We start from the raw sequence: 24,772 nt of genomic DNA, 5'->3' as shown, positions 1-24,772 counted from the left end.
CGACCGAATCGCCTGCGGGCATTTAGGAACTCATGCATGATGCGTGTCTACTGCTGTTAAATTCATGTATCATTTGATTCATTCTGCACCCATAACACTTACGCGAATGACTGAAAGCCACTGGAAGCGAATGTTCTCCGGTCCCGAATAAAAGCTACAGTGTCTGCGTTGTCAGTGTTTGTGCCTTTGGCCATGACTCCTTCAATTAGTAACTTCCTATCCACATATTTTACCAATTTCCATTAAACACCATTTCTCTGGTGTGCAAATGTTGGACGCTCCATGACTTTAGCTCTCCGTAATGAGACACAGGAGATTGGTAAAAGGTGCTCAAACTGCATATAATTATATCTGCGACTCCCACTCCGGTTTTCTGGAGGATTTAATGCCAGAAAAAAATCATGTTGTGGTCCACGTGAGAGTTTGTTGTCCCAGACTAATCATGCTTGCAACAGTAGCTTAATTAATGTGTGTCTCTGCAACATGCATTGCTCTTTGCGTGATAACCTTGTGCCATTTTTTCCCGTAGCTTTCCAGCAGCAATGCACAACAGCAATTTCAACTGTCCACCGGTGCACCCTTCTTATCCGGCCAGCTAGCATTAGGCTCATATTTTTCTGTTGTAAAATGCAATTTTCCCTCTCTTATCAGCCAGTTTTGTTTTGTTTTGCCATTTGCGAGCTCCTGCTAAAGCCATCACACGCCTATCGCAAAAAAAGTATTTTATTTAACTAAGGGCATGCAACCAATAGTTTTATTTTAATGAGCTGTTCTGTACTTGATAAATATTTGCTTGCAGAATTATTGATAGAGCTGGGCCTGAATTGTCTATCAGTTTCAGCCTGTTGCCACCCTCTACCAACACTGGTCCTTCGGGCTCTTCCTATTTCAAAAAGACTAATGACCTTTCACTGCGCCACAGCCGGGACAGGTCTGAGGCCGATGTAAATTCACGTCAAATCAAGCCCCATTGTAGTGCTCGTATTGTATGTGGCCAGTTGAAAGGCTGAAAAAGAGGCTTGTCATGCTGTTCTCCACAAGGATGTGTCTTCAACAGGCTGTGAATTGTGCCCTCTGGCTGGTGTGTGTTGTTAGGGAGAGCTGGTCAGAGAGAGGCCTTTCTCTCATAGAGGTGACCTGATGCTATAACTCACACATGCTGCCCGTTGGCAGGATAACAACCCTCACTTTGCCACCATGGTTAAGCCCGCACTTGACTTCCTGACCCAAAAAAATCCTCTACAGACAAAAAAAAAATAAAAATAAATCAAAGCTTCACAAGCACTGGGAATTTAGGGTTTATCAGGGTTTCGACATAACATGAGGGGGCTCGTGGGTCTCCTTGTTCTTATGAAAGGCTGTCGGGAAACTGTGTCCTTGTGAATCACACTGATTTTATGAAACATGCAACACAGCATGGAATGAGTTTCAACACAACAGCTTGCCGATTTTTTTTGTCGCGAAACGAAAAAAAAGAGAAATCCTTAGATAAATTGATGCAACCTCTTTTACAGGCTTTTTTTCTTTTGTGTGTGTTTTTATAGAATACCTCTGCAAAACTTTATATAAAGGGCACTTTTAACTAAGAGAAGTAAGCAGAGAAAACAAGAAACAAGTAAAATATATTCCACGCCGTCATGTTGGCAGGCAGGTGTAAGCAGGCATAGATAAACAATTTCTCCTACATTGTTTCACTTTATGGTTAAATTCTCTCATATCAAATTCTTCACTGATACAAATGCTCCCTGAAAATATGGTTTCTCAAAAATACACTCATATTTCAGCCCTCATAATGCTGAGCCCAGAGTAATTCAGCCTGGAAATTGCCCATGGAGAATTCTTGTTCGTCTGGATATTATATGTGCCACATCCTATCCCGGCCTTTGTGAAGACCCTCATCCCTGAATGGCCAATTTCCCTCTTCCAGACACTGACATTTCAGCTATCACACTGCCTTCGGTCACAGGGAAAGAAATCTAGCCCACCCCCCTCTTCAAATACTGTCAGAGCCGAATTTCTTCCTGATACCCGATGCTACACCCTACCACCATCAGCACCACCTCTGCCATACACTCCATCCCTGGCGGCAACATTATGCTGTCCTTGATGTTTTATCATTAGTTTGGGAGTGTGTGGTCCCCCACTGCTGTCTTTTGATGGAGTGCAGACAGTAAAGGCATGGAGACAGCCAGCCAATTTCCCCTGCTGTGACTCTCCCACAGCAAGGGGTCGTGCTGTCTTCCCTCTGCACCAGAGCCTGGCATATATTCCCCTGATGAGGAAGCTTTCAGCCCTCCTTAGTACTATTGCATACCTGAATTGCCCTCCATTCTGTCTTTTTGATTATTTTGTTTGGGGGTTAGTGACAGGCCTAATCAGTACAGTGTGGGGCAGGGGATGCAACTCAGGGCTCTGCTGTGCTGCAGCGGGAGACCACCAAAGTGCTTTAATTTGCAGCCTGACTCAATTATTGAGACTGTGGAAAATAGTAATACCTTTGCATGATTGCCAGGCATTATTATTCATACTTAATTAGAATTTTTTTTTTTTTACAAATAAAGAAATATAATAGCTTGTCATTATGAAATATAATACAACAACCCCTGTATAGTGACATGTTAATGCCTTTTTTATTGTATTTTTAGCCATGATAGTGACATGACTGTTTGGGCTCAGCGACTACTTAATGGGGTTTTGGTATTCACCTATTCATGATGCCCAGATGATGTGTGCTAAATACTTTCATTTCTTGGCTTACCTGTAGAAACACTATGAGGTTGTTTTTAGGGAAATGTACCATCATTCTTAACTTGTGAAATGTCTGAAAAAGGACAATGTTTTTAAATACGGTCACTTTATTAGGTACACGTTACCAAGTTGGACTCCATTTGTCGTCAGATCTGCTTTAACCCTTTAAAACCGGTCTGAGCGGGCACGCTCTGTTTTGAGTAACTATTTTTAAATCCTTGTAGCTCTGCAACCACGTAAGCTAGCGCAATAATTTTTTTTGCACATGAAACCAGAGGAGTTGTACTTACATCTTATGCCATCAGCTTGTCCTCGGTCACAGTTTCCTTCCACATATAGTTTTGCAAAAACTGCATAAAAAGCACTTGTAGCAACAAAAACATAATATTCCAGAAACACGCTTTGCCGATCCGATCAGCTGTTTGTAACACTTCCTACGTTGGAATAGACGTCAGCGCGAACGATCGCATGTCCGCCATGACCTGCCCGAAACTGGAAGTGACATCATTTTTGCGGAAATGTAGTTTTTTACCATCAAGGCCTCATGAGCCTATACTGGTGTTTTTAAAAGTTATCTTTGACTTTATGACTTTCTGTGTCGTTTCTGGGATGCTTAGGACTCATATTGCACTGCTGGAAATAGTTTATTTTGATGCATATGCTGCTTTTTTGCAAATTTGCACTATAATATTTATTTTCGTTTTTCCTGCAGTGTATAAAAATTGGTGTATTTCAAAAATAAAACTATGAAAACACTGAAAATAAATGTCCTGTGGTGGGAAACTATTTTGTGCAACTTTTTTGTATTTACAGTTTTGAGGGATAAACCTCTTAAATTTCTCTAACTAGAAATATATGTTAAAAAAACAAAAACGATTTTAAATTTTTGGTAGTTTATTGCACTTTTTTGCAATTTATGTAATTACTATGCACTTAATGCAGACATATTATTAAAATTTAGGCTGTAATGGTTGTATTGATGTATAGCAACTTGAAATGCTCCCAAAAATGGCTCCACAGCATGTAAACATATAATATAAGCTCTGGCGGACTTGGTTCTATGGTAGGTCTTAAAGGGTTAATTCTTCATGACACAGGTTCAACGAGGTGTTGGGAACGTTCCTCAGAGATTTTGGTCCATATAGACACTATGGCGTCACACTTTCTCTGTAGATTTCTGGTCTGCCGCATCCTAAAGGTGCTCCATCAGACTGAGATCTGAAGACTGTGGGGGCAATATGAGTACCGTGAATTATTTGTTGTGTTCAAGAATCCACTTTGAGATGATTTGAGCTCTGTGGCATGGTGCATTATGCTGCTTGAAGCAGCCATAAGAAGATCGGCATAGCCAGCAACAATACTCAGGTAGGCTGTGGCATTAAATGAGCGGCCCAAAGTGTGCCAAGAAGATACCCCGCTACAATATTACACCACCAGCAGCAGCAGCCTGAACTGTTGCTAGAAGGTAGGATGGATTCATGCTTTTGTGTTGTTTATGCCAAATTCTGACCCTACCATCTGCAGGTGGTACAGCAGATATCAAAACTCATCAGACCAGGCAATGTTTTCCAATCTTCTGCTGTCTAGTTTTGATGAGTTTGCCTGAATCTTCGGCTCTCTTTCCTGTTCTTGGCTTAGACGAGTGACACCCAGTGTGATTTTCTGCTGCTGTAGCCCATCTGCTTCGGGGTTGAGTATTCTGGGATGTTCTTCTGCATATCTTTGTTGTAACAAGGGGTTATTTGAATTACTGTTAGTAGCTTAAAGCCGTGTGACCAGTCTTCTTTGACTTCTGGCATTGACGTCAACAGAACTGCCACTCACTGGTTATTTTCTCTTTTTTGGGCTATTGTGTCTTTACACTAGAGATCCCAGTTGATTAGTATTTTATGAAATACTCAGACTGGCACGTCTGGCACGTCTGGCACGTCTGGCACCAGCAACCAAAGTCACTTAAGTCACCTTTCTTCCCCTTTTTGATGTTCAGATTGAACTTGAGCAGGTCACCTTCGCCATATACGCATGCCTAAATACATTGAGGTACTGCCATGTGACTGGCTTGGACCACTTTAAGTTTGTCTGGTTTGAAGTTTGAAATTTAAGTTTCATTTTTACTTTCTCTTTTGCTTGTTTCATTGGTTCTGCTCAGTTAAGTTTAGGCACAAAAACTTTAGCACTTGTTTAGGAAAAGATAAAGGTTAAAATACATGTTTTCATAAAACTGTTACAAGGCTCAGTTTTCTGGGTTCTGGCGTGACGACGCCTGTGCACATTTTACAAGCAGTTTTTCCACGTGGCAGTTTGAAGGCTTATTTTTAAAAGCCAAGTGTATGATTGTGTATTACGATGGTCATCCCCAGCGAGAAAAAGCAATGTCGATTCACCAGACGATGACTCTGGATGACTTGATTCTCTGACTTTTCTATCTCAACAATTACTCAATGGTTTGCCATTTAAATATAGTTCAGACACTGCACCTCACCACCACCCTGCACCCCCCCCCCCCCCACACACGTCTGGACAAACTAATATGACAGACATGGTAAAAATGTTACCTCTGAAGCATCAGCATGTTAGCACTGTTGCTTGAGCATGTTAACATGCTGATGTTAGCTTTTACATCACAGCTTTTGCTTGAAGGACAGGTTCACATTTTTCCATGTCTGTATTAAAACACCAGTCAGGTGTCCATACGAACATGAACACACGTTTGTTTGCTCCAATCTTCTGACTCATACTGGTCCGTGCTACTTAGGTGTTTCCAGTAAAATAAATCGAGAACAAAAGCAGTCCCGATTTTTGCAAAACAAAGCTTATCTTCTGTGCCCCGTCTTGAATAAGAGGCTATCCTCTAAAGTCCTTTTGTTTCCTGGGCAGTGTTTCTCTTTCGAGCTGCAGCAGATGATTAGTTAGACAAAAAGATTTCATAACTTAAAAAATGTGACTTTGAAAGGTGCTTGATTGATTTTGATTTAACTGACATTGGCAAGGCCCTGTAAAAGTTTTGAATTTCTTTCTTTTTGCTTTTTCTTGTGTTTTGCAAAAAAAAAAAAAAAGTACCAAATCACTTAAATTGATTGGAGAACTGCTGCGTTAGGACCAGTAAGAAGAGGATGAATTAACAGTGCAAACAATGTTTAAATGTTCACACGGGTGCCTGACTTTGTACCTGACTTCTGTTTTAAGATAAACTTAAAAAGCGTTGCTCTGTCCTTGAACCAGTCTCAAAGCTACGGGCATGACCTTACAGTAACTCACACAGTAGCTAAAATGTGTGCATGTCATAATTTTTATAGTATAGCTTTTCATCTTCAATGACTTTTGTCTCTTTCTTTACTCTTGTCTTTCTTTATTTCTTATACATGTTCTTTATTTTTTACTCTTTTTCATCTAGATGCTCCCACTACTATCCCCACACCCACCACCAACCCAGTCAACACGCAAGGTACTGTATGCCCCCACTGCTGTCCCTCCTAATAGTTGTGTGTGTGTGTGTGCGTGTGAGTGTGTGTGAGAGAGAGACAGAGCCTGCATGCAAGCGCAATAAGATGTTTGGAGAGAGCGAGAGAGTGAACGCTGGTTTGTACCTACAGCTAAGAGACTGTGGATGGCCAGTTTTAATCAGATAGTGCCTCTGATAGGTGACAATGACAACAGGCAGTGCAGGGCTGCCAGAGACACCTGTCACAGGCTTTTCCAGTCACATGATCTTGATCTGAGAAAATTTAGAGACTCCGCATGTGCTGCTCTGCTATCTTATCAGCATCTGCAGCTATATCTCAACCGGCCCATCCATCATATTATAATGCCCTTTACATCTCCTCTACAAATGCCAGTCACATTTCGTCTTTGCGAGGCCAAAAAACATCAATAACTATTTTCTCAAACACATATGAACTCAATGAAAGGCAGTTCATTTGCAGTGTTTTTAGCAGAGCACCCTTTTGGCATCATCTGTGTGCTGGATTCTACGCTTTGATTTACCCCGGCTGAAAAAATTAAAAAAAAAACATTCATTTCAAAATAAACCTTTTTTTTTTTCAAAGTTTTACTATTATTTCAAAAGCACCGTTAAGGCTAGACAGATGGCGAGGCAACCTTGGGAGCTGACATTTGGATATGCCAGAATGTGACATTTCAATACAAAAACTATCCTTAAAGAATAGATCAGTTTATCAATAGCTACTTTAGAGTTATGTCAATTTTCCTCTTTTGTTCTGACCACTCTGCAATTCATAAAGTCGTAAAAAAGCAAAAAGCAACTCTGGATCAACAAAATGCAACCAATAAGTTGGAAAGAGTGCAACAAAAAGCTGCGGGAGTCTAAAGAGGGGGATGCTTCTAGACAGCATTCATTTATACAGTCATTGGATCACCGGCCTTTAAGCAGTATTTGTGTGCATTTACTAAAAACAGGGCTATATGTGTGAGATCTCCTCCATAAACCGCTATGACACAGCTCTTCCCCAGAGCAAATTAAGAAATATTTCCTTATGTGTCCTCACTATCTGCAGTACTGCATGTCAGTGATCACACTGCATGGTTACAGCCTCATTTCAGCTTTCTGACTCTTTCTGGGCGTGGCAGAGTCACAACAGGAAGTTGCTTTGCAAAGCTGTGCATTACTCTGCAGTTTTCTCTAAGCTCTTCTCCTCGGAGTTCCTCTGCTGCAGTCGCCTCTGTGTTTTCTGCTGTAACATTCCAGTAATTTCCGAAAGACAGGCTTGAAAAGAGGATTTAACGTGATTTATTCAGTACATGCTGGGAGGATGTAATTGAGCTTTCTTGCAGTTCACTACTCTTCTAAATACCCTGTCACAGGGGCAATGCTAAGCTGGCTTGCGGTAGATTGGTTTGCGCTACCTTAATCAGCATAACAGCAAAGTAAAGCATTTTCCTCTCTCTAATAAAGTATACAGAACAATTTCTTATTCATTCATTTAGACTGGTATGACTTGGCATGGCCACCACCAGCTGTAGGGTTCTTTTTTGTAATCAGAGGCAACTGAACTTCTTTAGCTACTGTATGTGATCCTTAGTAATTTTAAAGGTACAGTACAGTAAGTCTTTGGTAGCATCTATTTTGTTTTAGTTTGGTAGCATTTATTTTAGCTACTTTAGTTGCTCACATATCCTTGTAGTATTCCTTACAAAACCCAACATAATTATGCAGCTTACAAACTGATTAAAACCTTCACATAATTGTAAATTATAAATAACTTTGCATAGTTGCATAGTTTCTCTGCCAGAAGGCAACTTGACAACTTGTTGTGACATTGAAAGAAGATTATTTCTAAACTGCCATATTTGTCTGATGTCATATTATTTTAGGAAAGGCTAATGAATAACTAAACATCACAACCTTTAGAGAAATATGTTTATGTTTCATGTGTCTATTGGATTTTTAAACAACCGACTACTGTTATTGGCATCAGTCTTAAAAATGTAACATCAGTCAAGCTTTGGAAGTGCCTTAAACCTGCATTTGTTTTAGTGGCCACCAGAGGGCAATATTTTGGGTTGCAAAACTTTGTCTTCGGGGTTGCCTTCGGTACTATCGATGGCTGTGAGCGAACAACTTTCTAATTTGCCCATTTTGTAAATTCGCATCGTACTTTTCAGAAAGAAGGGTTATCCAGAGTATGCTCATTGGTGGAGTTGGAGTTTAACAGCCTGAGCTACTCTTTTGTGGTCATGTCCAGGGGCGTAATTTCCAGGGGGGTTAGGGGGGTTATGACCCCCCCCCCCCAATAATCAGACCCAACAAATATAACCCCTCCAATAAAATTATCAAGTATCTTACATAAATAGGCTGTTGATTTTCTTTACTCATTTCAGGTATTACCAGCAAAATAGTTGCTAATCATCTGGGAATTTACCCAGATTTATTTATTTATTTAGACAGAGATCTTGACCCCCCAATGTTCAGCACAAAGTTACGCCGATGGTCATGTCCTGCTTCAAAAAGGGATTTCCCATGGGTGCTGTCACGGTAACTATGTCCATTATTTTATTCTCTCTGTGAGGTTACAGTCGGCCTTTGCATGGAGCTTTTAATAAATATGTAGAGACTGAGAAGAGTCGCTTGGACAGATGTATTCAATAAAATAAATGAATACATAAATATGTTCTGTTTAAGAAAGTCTGTGAGACTTTTTTTTACTTTCAACACACCACATACACATTCATTTTATGACTAGCAGGGGTTCAGATTACCATTTTGTGGGATGATGAAGTGTAACAACCACAGTCCACATGAGAAGGCAGGCTTCTCTGCCATTACCGTCTTTGGCTATGGCCTCACAAACTGCCCAGAACCTTGAAAAATTACTCTAAGGTGGTACCTGGTGCATTAAAATGTGATGCCAAAGGGACTAAGCATCAGTATATGAGTTGGGATTGAGACCAGGTATGTAGGAGGATTTCTGAAAGCAGTCAACCAACTCCTGCTCCTTTTTGTGGATCAAAAAAATTGAAAAAATGTTATTTTGCTTGGTAGACTTTTTTATTTATTTTTAAAGTATTTTTTTGGTGATGTTTTTTCCCCTTGGTGACGCCTCAGAAGCGTCACCCCCAGACCTAAAGCACAGAAAGTCACAGTTGTTTGCCTTCTGTGCTGTTTCATGTTCAGAAAGTTTCACAGGAGTTCATTTTGTCAGGTCTTCCAGTGTCTGAAAAGATGCAGAGAGTGTGTGTTTGTGTGTCTGTGTCGACCACTGGGGAAAGATAAGTCACTGCTTGAACTTACGCCAGACATATCGCGCTAAATGCACTTAGTATGTGGCTGTTTGGGAGAAATTCATTTCAGTTTGAAAGAAGGAGAATGTTGTCTTCAGGATGGACAACCGACATTCACAGCATCACAGAAACAAAAAAAATAGTATGCCTCTAGCATGCTGTCAGTGGGTGTATTTTTTGTGGGCAGAGGGTCAGAATTTATCCAGAATCTCCAGCTCTGGAGGAATAAAGGGAGTCTGTGGCGATAATGCTCCAGCTCGTCAGATGCTCAGAGATGATCCAAGGCAGGGACATCATATCCTGGCTAAGCCTCCAGTAACCCACCCCCTCCATTTCCCCCAGCTTGCTGAGAGGAGCCAGAGGAAAGACATGGAACAGGGAATTATCTTGTAGACTTGATTGAACACACCCTATGTTTCAGCGTATCTGCAGTCCAGGGTAAATTGTTGTTTATCATGCTGCAGCAGAACCTCTGCTGATTAATCTGTAGGACCAAAGGAAAGGCGGGAAGGGGGTTGGGGTTAATTTTTTCTTTTTTGTTACCCATAATTTTACAGTTTCAGCTCGATATTCTCGCTGAAAATTGTTCTTAAGATTTGAGTTGATTTGAGTTCATGCTATAATAGCTTGTTGCTGGGTGCTGTTTAACCTGAAATGACTTGCAGACACTGTTTGGAGAGGAAAAAAAATCTTTAGGTTGCAAACGTGACTAGAATTATTCACTAAATAATAAATAATTTATGTAGTATTACAACAGAATTAAACGCAATATTTCTTTCGCTAACTCAGACGTTCCCAAAGTGTGGGGCCCGCCCCCTAGGGGGGGCGCAGAGCCATTGCAGGGGGGGCGCGGCATGAAAAGGGAAAAAAACCCAAAACAACAACGCTTGGACACTGCTAGCACGGGCGCCCACGCAAACGCAAAGCAGGAAATGAAGCATAGCTGAATATGTTTCCAAACCAACTTCATTCTAAGCCAAAGACTAGAAAAATATGGTGAAGCATATCTTCCCTTTGGTTTCACCTGCACAAGTGCCAAGGTAGGTCTCCCTGCAGAATTGGTTTTCCCTTCGTTGGGAGCAGCGCTGGGCTGTTTAAATCACAGACAAACAGTATCCCACATTCTTGATTTGTATTTCACAAACACTTGTTGTAATGACTAACTACTCCTGACATTTTGGAGATGTTAGCTCTTTATACAGTAAAGTTACAGCGGGATACAAATAACATCAGGTCGTTCCTGCCACAATTTGTTCTCTCGGTTCAAATCACGGACAAACAGCATCCAACAGTTGTTTATGTTTTTGAACCCATTTTCAGAGGGATTTTTTGAAAAATGTATTGATAGCAATGTTGAATATTATTACACAGGAAAAAAAACAACTACATGTAAAATAATTACACCGTGATGCCTCTGCCTTTCTAAATGGAGGGACAGTAACTGTGTATATATGTAAGCGTGTAAAACCTGCAGATAGTCAGATTAACAGTATTTCGTCTCTATCTGCCATTCTGCAATTCATCTCATGTAAACAATAACGTGCACACAGCGTGACGTGAAAAAAGGCACATACCTTTGACGTTGCATGACGAACTCAAAGGAGTTTTAAAAAATCTCCGTTCTCGGTGATTCGAAACGCCGTTTACGTGGACAAAACAGCTGCGTGTTCAAAAATACCCGTGCAGGTGTGGACGTAGCGTAAAAGAGTTAGTAGTTTATTTTCTTACTACCTGTAATTTATTGCAGATTACTTGTATTTGCTTAATTGTTTACTAAATGTTTGAGGTGTAAAATAAACGCAATGGAGCAAAATATGGGTCTGTGTGGTTGGAGGATGTGTTCGTGCGTGCGTGCGTGCGCGCGCGCGCGCGCGCAAGGGGGGGGCGCGAACATTTTTCTTGTAAAACAAGGGGGGCCCAGCAAAAAAAGTTTGGGAACCACTGCGCTAACTAAACATGGCTTTGGGTTGTTATGAGTTAAAGGTGGATTTCTTAAGTCTTCATCCTTCTGGTTTATAGAAGGTGCAAAGCTGTAAATTAGCTGCCAATAATAAGCTTTGCAAGTAAACACCACACTGGCTTCTATACAGCACCCTTTGGACTTAATAATACTACTAACAATAATGTAGGTTTATTACGTGCTTGGCGAAGCTGTCAGGGATTTATAGATCTTTATGACTTTAACATGCAGCTGCACTGAATACAAACATGACTTCAGGGCCCGACCCGAGCATGGGTTTGTCTGTTTTTTAGTAAATAAGTCACGCAATGTAATGCCAGACAGTATTTTAGGAATTCATCTCTGGCAGGTCTTCAAGCATGTTTTCCAGCAGTTTAGTCATTGACAGGTTTTCCACTTCTGTTTAGTCTTGGGAGTCAAGTCTTAACTCCTGTACGCTATTGACTTCAACAAAGACTGTGCATTTAGTATTCAGCATAATTAGTCATTAAACATTTACCAGCGCTGTTTTAACTCTCGCATGTATCATTTTTTTTCTTTGAAGTATTTCATTGGAAAAATGAAAGAATCATTTAGAAATGCTAATTAGGTTTTTTCTCACATTTGTTTACACTGACTCCCATTCGCAATTGGTTATTTTCCCTTCGTGACTTTTTTTTATTTATTTAAAAGTAAAAAATAATATATTTTAATGGTCCATTTTAATTGCTCTCCAGGGAAATGGTTAGTATGCCAACCCACCCTGTTAAAAGGCTACCTCATGCCATGGTAGGTAGGTAGATAGATAGATAGATAGATAGATAGGACTGTTCTTAGCACATTAGGGTTTCAAGGCTGAATGTTATGTTTCTCACACTGTGTCTTTTGTGGCACCTCACCTTGGTCAACTCTAGCAAACTCTAGCAAAAGAGAAAGGATTTGATTATTTTGTCAACCTTTTCCATTGCCTTGATCTTAACTGGGGTGAAAACACACAAAACAGAAAGGATGAAGTGTCCATGGGTACTTCTCCCTATTGTGTGCAAGAAATTTGCCAGTCTCAAAAGATACAATAAACAGGGAGGTTAAGTTCAATGGCATAGCTTCCATTCAACTTCAGTTTTTATTAGTTGCAGTCAGGCCTTCACTTGCATCTGAGCACCTCTGTTAAATGTCACTGTTGTATTGGTACATCTTCGAATCATTGTTTGGGTTATTACAAAAGACACGGGGAATCTATTTAGCGGGCGAGCATTGACATTGGAATTCAGCTGAGGACAATGTTGTGCTCTATTGACGGTCTGCTACAACAGCAATACAAAAAAATGATTTGGTGGAGATTGCCCACGTATGCTCATTTCATTACGTTCATTTCCTTTTCGAATGGCAACAAATACAAGAGCTGCGGATGTTAGCACTTCAATGCTGTAAAAATGGCTATTGACAGTCCTTAAGTTTACTCTGCAGCAATGCTTCATTGTCCTGCCCTTGTCCTGGAAATAGTTACTCTGAGGCTCTATTCAGTGCAAGTGAAAGGTTTTTTTTTTTTTGTCTGTATCAATGCACGAGAGTCATTGTTTCAATTATATCCATGTAATTACATCTATAAATTATAATGCGCGTGTGTGTTGGGTTGAAGCATGTGTGCTGAAATTCCTCATTATGTGAGTGGAAAACTATTAAAAGAAAAAGATGGGAAGGCTGAAATCATGTGTCCATGTAATCAGCCCGGTGACAGGCCTGCAGCTGTGATCTCTAACAGTGACAGTAGCAGTCAGATAGGACGCTCTGTTACTGACCAGAGAGGCAATTAGTCATTCCAGTACAGAGCTGGAAAGGTGCGACTGTAAAGCATGTGGTACTGGGAGTTCAGCGGAGCAGATTTCACCACCGTGCAGACACAGGCATCAGTTGCAAATCCTCTTTATTCCCCCATAAATCCCCACGGCTGTGCACATCCTGTCAGGACGCCTGTGTGGGCATGTCAGCACTCCCCGACCGAGCCGTGAGCAGAGCTGTGCTGGCGGTATGGACACCGGCCACATTACAGACATAATCAAATTCTACTTAATTCAAGTGAGGCCACAAAGGCTGCTTTAATAATACTGCCTGTCATTTGGAGTTTTTTTCCTGCTCCTAGCACAGTCTAGTATTATATATATATACTGAACATGTATGCCGGAAGGAATCACAATCTTGATCCTGGATGTGCTGGAGCAGTGAGTGACAAAGGCATTATCACGGGATGGTGGACGAATGATAGTAATGTTACTGTAACACTTTATGAGGTAAATCTGAGAGGAAACCTTTTTACTGTTTATTTAACGTTGCTATTCTACAATGTTCTGCTTACTCAGTCTTTCATGTGAGCGACATACAATCTTACAGGATCACAAATGAGGTGTGTCCGTAATTTGTGACATGCATACAGGATTCACTGTTGGCAGGTTAAGTGCTAGCTGCAAGTAGGAAAAGAAGGTTTCCTAGTAATCACAAGGTAGCGCATTCCACCTGCCTGCATGTCAAAACATCTTTAAGTAAACACTAAACTTGATTGGCTCCTGATATTTGGTACGTGTGCGTTTGGATTAGTTAATAAAATGTGTATGAACTTTTTGGTTTCTTTTAATCGAGGTTGAATTATTCTGAAGCATTCAGCAGCTTGCTGGAATCATTTTTTTCCCGTTTATTTCATTTGGAGATTTGCTCTGCAGGTGTTAAGCCACGAATTTAATTCACAAAAGGCCCTTTTGTAAAAGGTAGTAATGTTATTACACTTGCATTAGAGTATTGTGTGAGAAGGTGGTTTTTTAATCTTTTTACAGGGATCTTTAGTCGGGAAGCTCCTCATCAAGTGATGAGCCAAAAAATTAAACTTTTGTATAAGTGTGTCATTTTTAAATGGGTTAATCCAGCAATTCACTGTCTGGCACTTATCTATCCACAGGTGGCATTTGTTAAATTGCTGTTAAAGTCTCAAAAAAAATCTTGAATTCACCTTTTGTGAACCCAAAAGAAGCCTTTTGGTTCCTTTCATCTGACTTAGATATGGCCAACAAATGTATGTAGCAAAGTAGCAAAGGCTGTTTATTGTCAGAAGCTGCTGGCATCGCAGAGATAAGCACAAGGTGTCCTTTGGCATTGGTTCTTATAGGAAGGCTGGAGGTGTGTTGGTGGCTTTAGTCACAATTGTCTCAGCCAGGAGATTTTTCAAAGTCACTCACTGCATTTAGGGAGGTCTGTGCTTTGTTTTCAGTCAGCCATTAGCTTCAGTTTTAACCCTTATTTTGATGATGTTCAGGCACCACAGCTAACCTGTGGTTTGAAGTAAATATCGTCCACAATGTTAGCCCAGCACAACAAGAAATAACACTGCAAAATATGCTTCATGGCAAGGGGTCGAGTGCTCATGAGTCGACACCAAAAGATACCTAGTTTCTCTTTGACAAAATGGAAAAATTTGGTTTCCTCGGAGTGAAAACTGTGTGGTTTATTCTGACTTTTAGACTCTGATTTGATTCCTTAAAAAACACTGTAGAAAAAGCAAAAAGTAGCATCTTACCAGCAGACCTACCCTGCCTGATAATAGAGAAAAATTCTGAAGACAGAGTAGTGCTTCTCACAGGTACTGACCTTTCTGTTAGGAATTACCTTAAAATGCACTTCAGACATTTGTGTTGCACTGAATTATTTTGCTACTGTTTGATTATCTCCTTGCAAAAAGCTGCAGACTTCATTATCTATTGTATGTATACTAAATTTAAGACCATGCTTTTGCAGAACATCCTCTGCAGTAAGCACAGAAAGATAAAAATAAAAACTAGTGTTGAGTAGTGTACTTAATGCAGGCAACATGAAATGCAACCAACCATAACAGCTGATACTGTAGGTATTATAGGATTTTTGGTTTCTCTCTGACATTTTTGTGATAGGTCTCGGTGCTTACTCTGGGCGAATTTTTCTACCTGTTAAATAAAACTCTCCCTCGGTGTGCAGAGGCGGCTGAGACCCTGCATGTTTCCTGGTGGATGTGTCAAACGGAAGACAGCGGGGAGCAAGGTGAGGGCAGCAAGGTGTGGGGGGTGGGGAGTGAGCGAGGGAGGGGAGATGAGACAGGACGGTTCGCAGGCCATTTAGTGGGTGCATGTTCATTAGCATGGAGCATGGGCTGTTCTCTCTCCTCGGGGAATGAGCCGCGCTATCTGACATCCTCGATACAGTAAACAAACTGCGCCTTGCACATCCCTGCTTCGCACACCCCAACGCACAGCAGCGGCTTGCTCTGTGAAGACGAGTCCATTTTAAGAGAGCGCTCAACTGAAACACAACTTTTCTCATTAATTAGTTTCATTGTAGCTCCGCTGCTAAGATGTCCCGGTGCTAAGTGAACGCAGCTTAAATAAGGTGTTGTTTTTTAGGCCGAGATCTGCCCGCGTCGCTCGTCTCAGACCCTTCGACTCGACTTATTACGCCCTCGCAGCTTTAAGAAATTCTGAACTCTCCGCTCGTCTTTTATCAAAATCATTCAAGTTCAGAGCATGACTAGTGAGATTGATGGAAAATTGAGCTGCTCCCTCATGCAGCAAAGAACAGTGGAGCCATTCCCTCACCCGCCACTCCTCCATCAGTCCAAATGTGCACAGATATAGACTATTGATAAATGCCTCTGAACTATTCTGAGACTAGAAATTTAAAGGCTTCAAATTTTGCCATGTTCTTCTGTGGTGCACGGATAAATCTGGCTAAGTGCTAGACAGTGATACTCTCTGACACCTGAGGCAGCCACGTATTTCTCTGCATGGGGACACCGGGCGCCAATTTATCTCCAGACTTGTGTCTATTTCTGATGATTGAGCTCTATAACTTCCAGAAATGGCCTCTTAAATCAGACTGTATTTTACAGTGTGTGAACCCTCGCTGAGATTGCAGACAGTGTCTACTGTTTCATGGTGAAATAACTGTCTTAAAACATTTTTCAACATCGCTCACTCAAGGGGCAGCTACATCAGCTATCGAAGCGCTAGAAATATCCACGTAACGAGCTGGGTTCAACAGTGTAACGCCACAAATGTATGCTTAGACAGAAGTGTGACTTTTCTAAACCTGCTCAGAAAATAGATTCGATATTTTTATTAATTAAATGACCGTTTTAAAGTCTCGAGCCAGCCCTAGTTTCTTCATATTTTCTTTCAATGAGCCAGATTTTCTAGTAATTTTCAAAGTCTTGAGCGATAGTTCTCCAGACTTTCTGATGGTCTCACTCACCAAACTTGAACCACTGTTGTGTCTACATACAACAGACAACTTTGTTTCTAGCAGCATGTCACAAAAATGCATAATTTGTTCCCATTTCTTAGTTAAATTTATGAAGAATGCAAAGATAACACAGTATGACAGGATCAACAGTATATGACGGTGTTTGTGCACCAGTGATTCCTAATGAGACATAGCATATCTCAGCGTGGTGTGTGCTGTGTCCTTAAAAAACTGGACAAACAGAGGGCAACAGAAGGAGTGTCAGGCCTAAACTCCCTACAGCAGATAAATAGTAAATCGTGTCCTTAAGAAATAGAAAAAAATCCAGCAAAAACCTCACACAGGACCAGATATGTGCATCTGGCCCCTTTGGACACAGGGAGAAAGGCTAATGTATTATAGAGGCTAAGCCTACTCTTGAAGCCACTGAGGTGTTCGTTGGCGAGGGTGACGCAATGTCTCTGGTATGAATTAACTTATTAAACTTGATACAGTCCAATAATTTCAGCCTTACTCATCTTGTGCTTTAGATTCTTTATTTCCACGATTAACATAGCAGCGCAGGGGTTACAAACTATGTGCCTGCTTCTGATCAAAAACACATCTGTCACTCAAAAAGTGACCTCTAGCGGCATACATAAGGTATCAATCCAAAAATGGCTCCTACAGGTCTTATGGAGTGATGAATCCAACATTTGACATTTTTGGTTGAAATCATGGTCAATATTTATGGAGGAAGTCAAGTGAGAGGTGCAACAGTGAGAGTCTGCAGCCATCTGTAAAACACGGTGGAAGCCCTGTCATGGTTTGGAGCATTTCAGCCAGAGGTATTGAGATATTCCTAAAACTGATGGAATTATGAATGCAGAAAAATATAGTCAGATTTTAATCCACCTGGAAAGTATCTGATTGACAACAGCTTCATTTTTCACACTGCCAATGTAGTAAAAGCATACTGGAATAGAAACACACAGTGGCACACTATCAATCACAGATTAGCCTCCCCGGAGTCTGGATCTGAACACCATTGAAGCAGTGTGGGATCATCTTGATAGAGAGTAGAACAAAAAGGCAGTCAACATCCAAAGAAGAGCTTTGAATGTCGTTCAAGAACCTGGAGATCTATTCCTGAGACTACTTAGAGAAATTAAAACAAAGTTAAGAATAAAGCTGTTGATACCAAATATTGACTTTCAAGCTTGTAGTAACAGTACAGAAACTATATTTCTGTCTTATGTACGGTATTTGGATTTTTGTTTGCATTTTGTTTTCATGCTCTCCTAGCAAAACATAAAGAAATAAAGGGTGGGCTGAGACTTTTGCGAGGTCCTTATTCATTCATTCTTCATCTATGCTGCCCTCATGTCTGTACATGTTACATTCAGGAGCGAGTTAACTTTGCTTAGCACAAAGAACAAGTTGCCGCAGAACTCAGAGAAGCAGTCTGGCACACACTCCCTGTAAATTCACAGTATTTGAATTTGGTTAATTAGTGGAATTTTGTTACCGTAGGCCACAGTAGCCCACCCCCAGCCCCTCATTTACAGGCTTTATGCTAAGTTAAACTAACAGGCTGCAGCCTGTAGCTTGTTATTTACCATGCAGTCACAACAGTGATATTGATTTTCTCATTTAACTGTTGGCGAGAAAGCCCGTCTGCCTATTCCCCCAAAATGCTAAACGTCAGTGTTAAATGTAATACGTGAATGGGTTTGGGTTTGAATTTGAATTAACAGGTGCTTAATTTTAAACGGTTTTGCAGACAATTGCATTATAATGCCGCAGATACAGCCTGGAAGGATATTGGTGAGGAAAAATGTAAAAAGCATCAGTTTGGTTATTAGCAGGCTGAATCAAACTAAACTGAAATGATTTATAGCTTATTTTAAGGATGTTTAGCAACATATTGTGAACAGTTTACCTTCCTCTCTGGACCAGCTTGTGCTGTTTTATCATCTATTTTTCATTGGCAAATAACATAAGCTTGCTTTTTTTTCCTCAGCAGCTTTTTCAAGAGTTTCCACTCTGTGGTTAGGTCATGCTAAAATGCTCTGAGACAAAACAAACCAATTTCGTTTATTTTGGCAGCCTAATGATATAATAGCCACAGCTTCCAGTGCTGTCCACGTCTCTGTGAAGGTATTAGTTTTGTTGCTGCCTGAGAGGGTTTGCTGATCATGAAATTATTTACGGTTATTGTCCTCTTTTTAGACTCCAGAGCCGGGGAGGGGGCACCGCAGAAAATTGACCACGCTGTCATCGGTGGAGTGGTTGCTGTGGTGATGTTTGCCATCCTCTGCGCGCTCATTGTTCTTGGTCGATACTTTGCCAGACACAAAGGTAAAGCACCGGCAGGGCAATCATACTTGATCATGAACACATCTTAAGCGTTCAAGTGGGTTTTTTGTGTTGCTTTTTCTTTGTTGCCGAGGGAGCACAATGGGATTGAAGTGAACAAGAGAATGACGAGGCGGCATGCAGCTAATTTGCGTGCGCTCTTTTGCAGGAACTTACTTCACGCATGAAGCCAAAGGGGCGGACGACGCAGCCGATGCGGATACGGCCATCATCAACGCGGAGGGGGGACACAACAACACAGACGAGAAGAAGGAGTATTATATTTAAACTGGACAGGCCAGGAGAGACGGGTGGGGATGCTGGTGGTTGGGATGGTGGTTGTGGTGGTGCTGTAGGAGCATTGTGTCTAACTCTGATTGGTTGAAGATGACTTAAAGGCAGGGAGGGCAATATTTAAAGAGAAGGAGAAGAAAGAAAAAGGCGGGAAAAGTTGGACTGACGTGGTGGCCAAGTGGTAAGAAGAAGAGGTGTTGCTGAGTGTCCTATTCGACCCTTCCTGGACAGCTGGGGCCTATTCTGTACAGTTCAGTTATTTTACAGACAATTTTGTGCCTTGTTCTCTTTCTTTTGTTTGTTTCGTTGTTTTCCCCTCACACGCCGGTTGAATTGGATTCGTTTTTTTGTCTTTTATCATGTACTCCACTTGATCTTTTGTTGCATTTGGCTTCGTCTATGTGTGCCGCAGCTAGCTTTGAGCTCATGTACCCAGATACAGTGTGATGAGCCTGCTCCTCAGTGCTTTTTTCTTTTTTTCTTTTTTGGAGCAATCTACAGAGTTCATTAACTGGAATACGGTGTCAACACATTTCTCCCCGCTGGGTCAAAGTCCAACAGTGCCTGCAAGTTCATCAGAGGCCCCCCCTCGTGCCCACATTCCCTCGTACATGCAGGTCTGATTGGGTTTCAAGTATTACAGCGCAGATTTCCCTCAGCCCCTTTGAGGTCAGGTTCACTGTGTCGATTACTTATATAACAGTCGTGAGTAATTTTGCTCATCATAGAATGTATTTGTACATGAAGGTGATGTAAAAGTGGCGGTACGTACCATTTCGCACCAAACCACACAGTACAACCAATCTTTTGTGGTTTCTGACGATTAGTCGCTAAGAGGCTTTTGCCCAACTCCACCTACGATATCTCGGCAGCTGTAAAGTGCCATGATATACACTTCTAAGTTCTATATAGCCCTTTCTGTCATTTCTCATTGGAATACATAAATAATGAATCTATAATAGAGAGAGAATAACTCTACACAATGCCTTTTGCTAAGCTTCAGATAAGCTTGATGTCTCTATGATAAATAGAAAACTACAGCCAACAGCCAGCTAGCTTGAGACTTGGCTACCTTGAGCTTCACTGCAGCTTGTAAGTGTAGCTGATTCTACCCCTCTTCAGTAGTTATTGACCCAAAAGACTCTGTTTGCAGGTGTTATTATGGGTCAAACTTTACATTCACACATACACGCCTTACACAAAATAGGTCCTGCTACACTGATCGTAACATTTTATTTAAAGGTATTGATTAGCTGTTGGCATACCCTGCCATGTGTCTGTGCGCTTTTGTTTTAAATATGACATTTGTCACCTTTTCATATCACCCACGTAGTCTACCTTGGACCAAATCTAATAATTATAGTGCGCTTATACAGTATACAGCAAGTATAGCTTGTGTAAAGCATAGAGCTTTGCAGTGAGCTTCTCGCTAAATAACTGACTTTATTTGATGGCACACTATATTGGCCAATTAACTGGGAGATGTTAAAAGGCCTTGAGTTATTAATTTTCCAAGGTTTTACCCTTTTATTTGCCGTATCTAAGGGAAGAAAGAATGTTAGGCCTTCAGTGTTTCCTGCCCATGTAAAATATCAAGGCACGTCTCTGTCAATACAGCACGTGAACAAAAAATTCACCGCTTATTTTTAATTCTTTTTTTGCCCTTACCCATACACAAGTATTGCTGCAAATATGAATGAGTTATATTTTCTTGCTGTGTGTTTAGACTTTTCACCTTTGATAACTTGCGAGGGCTCTCGGCCTTACAAGTTATCAAAGATTTGCAGATAGCTTTAGACTTGGGGGGAACGATAATTTTCTTACTGTCCTCCTGCAGCCACAAACCTTCACAGACGAAGTGTCTGCTGTTAGAAATTTCTCTCTTTTTGTTCGACAACACAAATCGGCAGTGTGCACACGGCGCGCGCTTCATGCCTCTGACTAGAAGACGAAAATCCGTTTGGTAATTAGCGAGTGATTTCATTGTATTGCCTAAAATAATGGAGGAAAAAAAAAAATCTGTAAATGTATTATGAAAAAGGATAACCACTGCCTTAAACCCACCTCTTGATACTTATCATTATAAAGGAAAAGACTGAAGGACTTAATTTAGTGCCTTCTCCTTTGATTTTGAGGCATATGGTTAGTATCATACAGTATCCTCATGTACACTCTTACAGTATACCTTGTATATATCCGTCCTTTCTAACTTACAGGGCCAATACTCATCCCAGTCGTCTGTCCGCGCACCATAGAGCGGCATCACAATTACAACCTGCAGCATAAAAAAGCTGGAATGAGTTTAAAGCTGGAAAAGAAAAAAAGTATTGGCAGCTTCCACTGACTAGAATGTTGTATTCCAGGATATAGTACTTGTCTTAATTAATGACCACAAAAAAAGTGTTATTATCTCAGCTTCACTTCATTTATTATTTATTTGGATATTTTCAAGGACAAGGCTCTGTAGTACTGTATTATCAGAGAGGAATACTGTACTTAAAGCTATAATAAGCTACAATAAAAGTAACTTTTCTGGATTGTAGTTACAGTGTCATGGGAACAGTTATGTGCATGACCTTTTTGTTTTCTGGGATTTGATATTTATCTTAAATGGTGATTGCTGCTTTTAATGGGGCAACGTTAAAAGATCGCCAGAAGCATCGTTCTAATTCCGTTTTTGATTTTGTTATTTTGAAATACTTGATATTGAGTATGTTTGTTTTCACTCTCTCAGGTTCATGAGTGTTAATAGTTGTGTTTTTTTGCATCTCAGGTAGAATGCAAATTTATGGCCCCAAGTATATACTGTAGTACCACAGATATTTGAAAAAGTAAAGAAACCACAGGATGTACATGTTTTTCTCAGTTGTACAAGTTTATGTGTTCTTAATATGGTGCACTGTTACAGTAAACGTTAATTATTTTGCATAGACCTAGTTCACGAAGAAAGAAAAACTAGATTTGTTAAGCAGACAAAAAGGATGTACAGTCAGTGTCAACAAAATCACGATGATGTTCATGAAACCTCTTCTTCTTCCTCCTCCTCCACTGTAACATTTTGCTCATGCAGTATCGGTTATTTAGTAATTATAGGATGTGACCACAGACAGTCAATCAAGCATCTGTTTGCATTCATAGATGAAGATGGTGTATTTACTGTGACATGAAGTTTTATCAACGATCTGTAACGTCTTGGATATTTGGATGAACTTTATGTTTAAAGCCTGGGGCGGCGGCGTGGGGAAGGGTCGGGAGCAGGGCGGGCGGGTCGCTTGTTTTATAACCCCACAATGGTTGTTTTTGTTGTTGAATCTTAAATTTCTCTCTATTCCCAGGTGGCATATTTTCTTTTGTGTAGTGAAGAGGATGTTTCTCATATGGCCATGCATATTTTGTATTGGTTCACGCCAACATTTTTACAAAAGGAAAAAAAAAAATCAGAAGAGTACTTGTCTTAATAAAAAGATATCAATGTTTAAAGTGGTGTGCCGCTGTGACTTGATCAAAAAACATGGTTTCACTTTGTAGTCTTGTCCTGCTCCGAGACGGCGCTGAATTTATTAACTCGTATCTGTTGTCAAATTCACTCCGCCTGTTTACCGTGCTGAATACATTAGCTGGATTGAACCTGCCTGCCTCATCCTGCGCTGCTGATACTCGTCAAACTCACAAAGGAAGAAAGGTCTCGCGTCGAGGCAAAAATACTGTACAGATGTAGATTCATCGTGGGTGAGCAGCAGCAGTGGCAGCAATCTGATCTCCCATCGGTGATTGACACACGTGGCATGGCACAGATAGAGGCGAGAAGTGTTTTAAATGACACAATGACTGACATCGACAGGCTTGGGGGCCCCTGTTAAGGGTTCCAGCTGAGCATGTGGATGTTAGTGATTTTGACAAATTGATAGGCATTTTGAGGAACAAGACCTTATTCATAACCATAAGCTATTTCTGTCATCATAATTCTGTCAGTGCCACCATTTCCCATTACTTTAAGTGATCCATCCCAGGTAAAGGTCAATAACATTATTCAAATTTTAATGGGAATAGTTTAACCTTACAAACCAGCCACTTTTCTCCCTTACTCATACAATCACTGCAATATAATGCTTCTCTCAAAGAACATTAGCCGTGTATTGATTTTTTCTGTGTGAAATTTAGCAGATTATGGGATTTTCTCCATATTTATTCTCAAGGTTAAGCCGTCTAAATTAAAGGAGGTAGGGCGACTCGCTGGTTGTCTTGGTGATGTTTCAGTTAGATGCTACTAATCCCATTTAAATGTTCAATTTTAATTTGGAATGACATGTTTAAGTGTAATTAGCACAATGGGGAAATTGAGAGTGAACGAATGTCTAAGCATGGCTTGTTTAGTTGGGTAATTGATTGATTGAGATTGATGGCATGTAGCACTTGGCTTGGATGAGGTATAATTAAATGATGTGGGATTAAATAGTGGGTGAACAAAGGCAAATGCAACAGGCTGCACACTTGTCTCCCAGTAAATCACTCCTGTTTAGCACAAATACTTAGCCTTTTTTTGTCAGATTATTAGCAGGAGGACAAATCTAATCAGAACTGAAACTTTTCAATTGCATTTGTTTAATTCCATATAAAGAGCTCAATATCTGTTTTATACTGCTGTACGATTTCTTCAGGTGACTCAGGCCATATATATCTATATATAGATATATAGATATATATACTGTGGGCTGTATCAACCCTTTACATTCTGCAGGAAATGTGTTAGAACATCACAATTTTTCATCATGTTAAGATAAAATCATCACTATTAAATAATGCTGTCAAACAGTGGCGAATTCCCATGAGTCAAGGCCCTTTGTACTAATTTCCTTAAAGGTTATGCAAACAGCATAGAAGGAAAATGTGGAATTTATGCAAGAGTCCGTATGTGCAATTATGTAGAGCAGGAGTAATTTTAAGCCCTTTAGAAGGAGACATGTTCTGATTTAAACAGTTTTAGTGGATATTGTTATACTATTTGTTTTTTTCCTTTTCATTTTGGTCAATGGATAAACCATTTATTCATCATGCTAAATATTTCAGCTAATATTTTAGCTAATTTTTCAGCCATTTACTGTATTAACAACTATCAACATAGCATTTAATGCAGTGTTTGCTCTACTGTGACTCATTTGTTTTTCCTCATTATGAAACACAACAAGCAGCGACTCAATATGTGAATATTTTTTAGTCTTTCGATCGGAATTAACTTTTTTTTCCCTTTTCTTTTTTCTTTTAACTCAAATTAGCTGCAGAACTGCAGGTGATTTGGTGAATATAGCTGCAGATGCTGGTGCTAGAGTATCTGGTTATAATATAAATGGAAACACAAAATAAAACATTAAAAAGTAATAAAGTGAGAAATGCAGGAATAATAAATAACTGGGGAAAAACATGTTTGAGGCGTGACTTAAAGAACGTGACTGACTTCACCAC

At 40.3% G+C, this 24,772-nt stretch overlaps 1 protein-coding gene across 3 annotated transcripts in view; it reads left to right on the top strand.

The window, feature by feature from the left end:
• cadm1b (cell adhesion molecule 1b) overlaps nt 1–21,609 on the top strand; it is a 171,601-nt gene extending 149,992 nt beyond the window's left edge. For 2 of the 3 annotated variants that reach the window (XM_085131686.1, XM_085131685.1), the window contains 3 exons: nt 6,143–6,193; nt 18,893–19,021; nt 19,188–21,609. In XM_085131686.1, the coding sequence (XP_084987812.1) occupies nt 6,143–6,193; nt 18,893–19,021; nt 19,188–19,306 (299 nt within the window). In that variant the 3' untranslated portion in view covers nt 19,307–21,609. The remainder of the gene's footprint in view (nt 1–6,142; nt 6,194–18,892; nt 19,022–19,187) is intronic. The other variant, XM_085131687.1, reaches the window with a different exon arrangement.
• Nucleotides 21,610–24,772: the final 3,163 nt, after the last annotated feature.

This window comes from Neolamprologus multifasciatus, chromosome 14, assembly GCF_963576455.1.
Source record: "Neolamprologus multifasciatus chromosome 14, fNeoMul1.2, whole genome shotgun sequence".
NCBI classification, from domain to species: domain Eukaryota; kingdom Metazoa; phylum Chordata; class Actinopteri; order Cichliformes; family Cichlidae; genus Neolamprologus; species Neolamprologus multifasciatus.
Note: the sequence above shows the minus strand (reverse complement) of the source record. Positions and strands in the feature narration are given on the sequence as shown.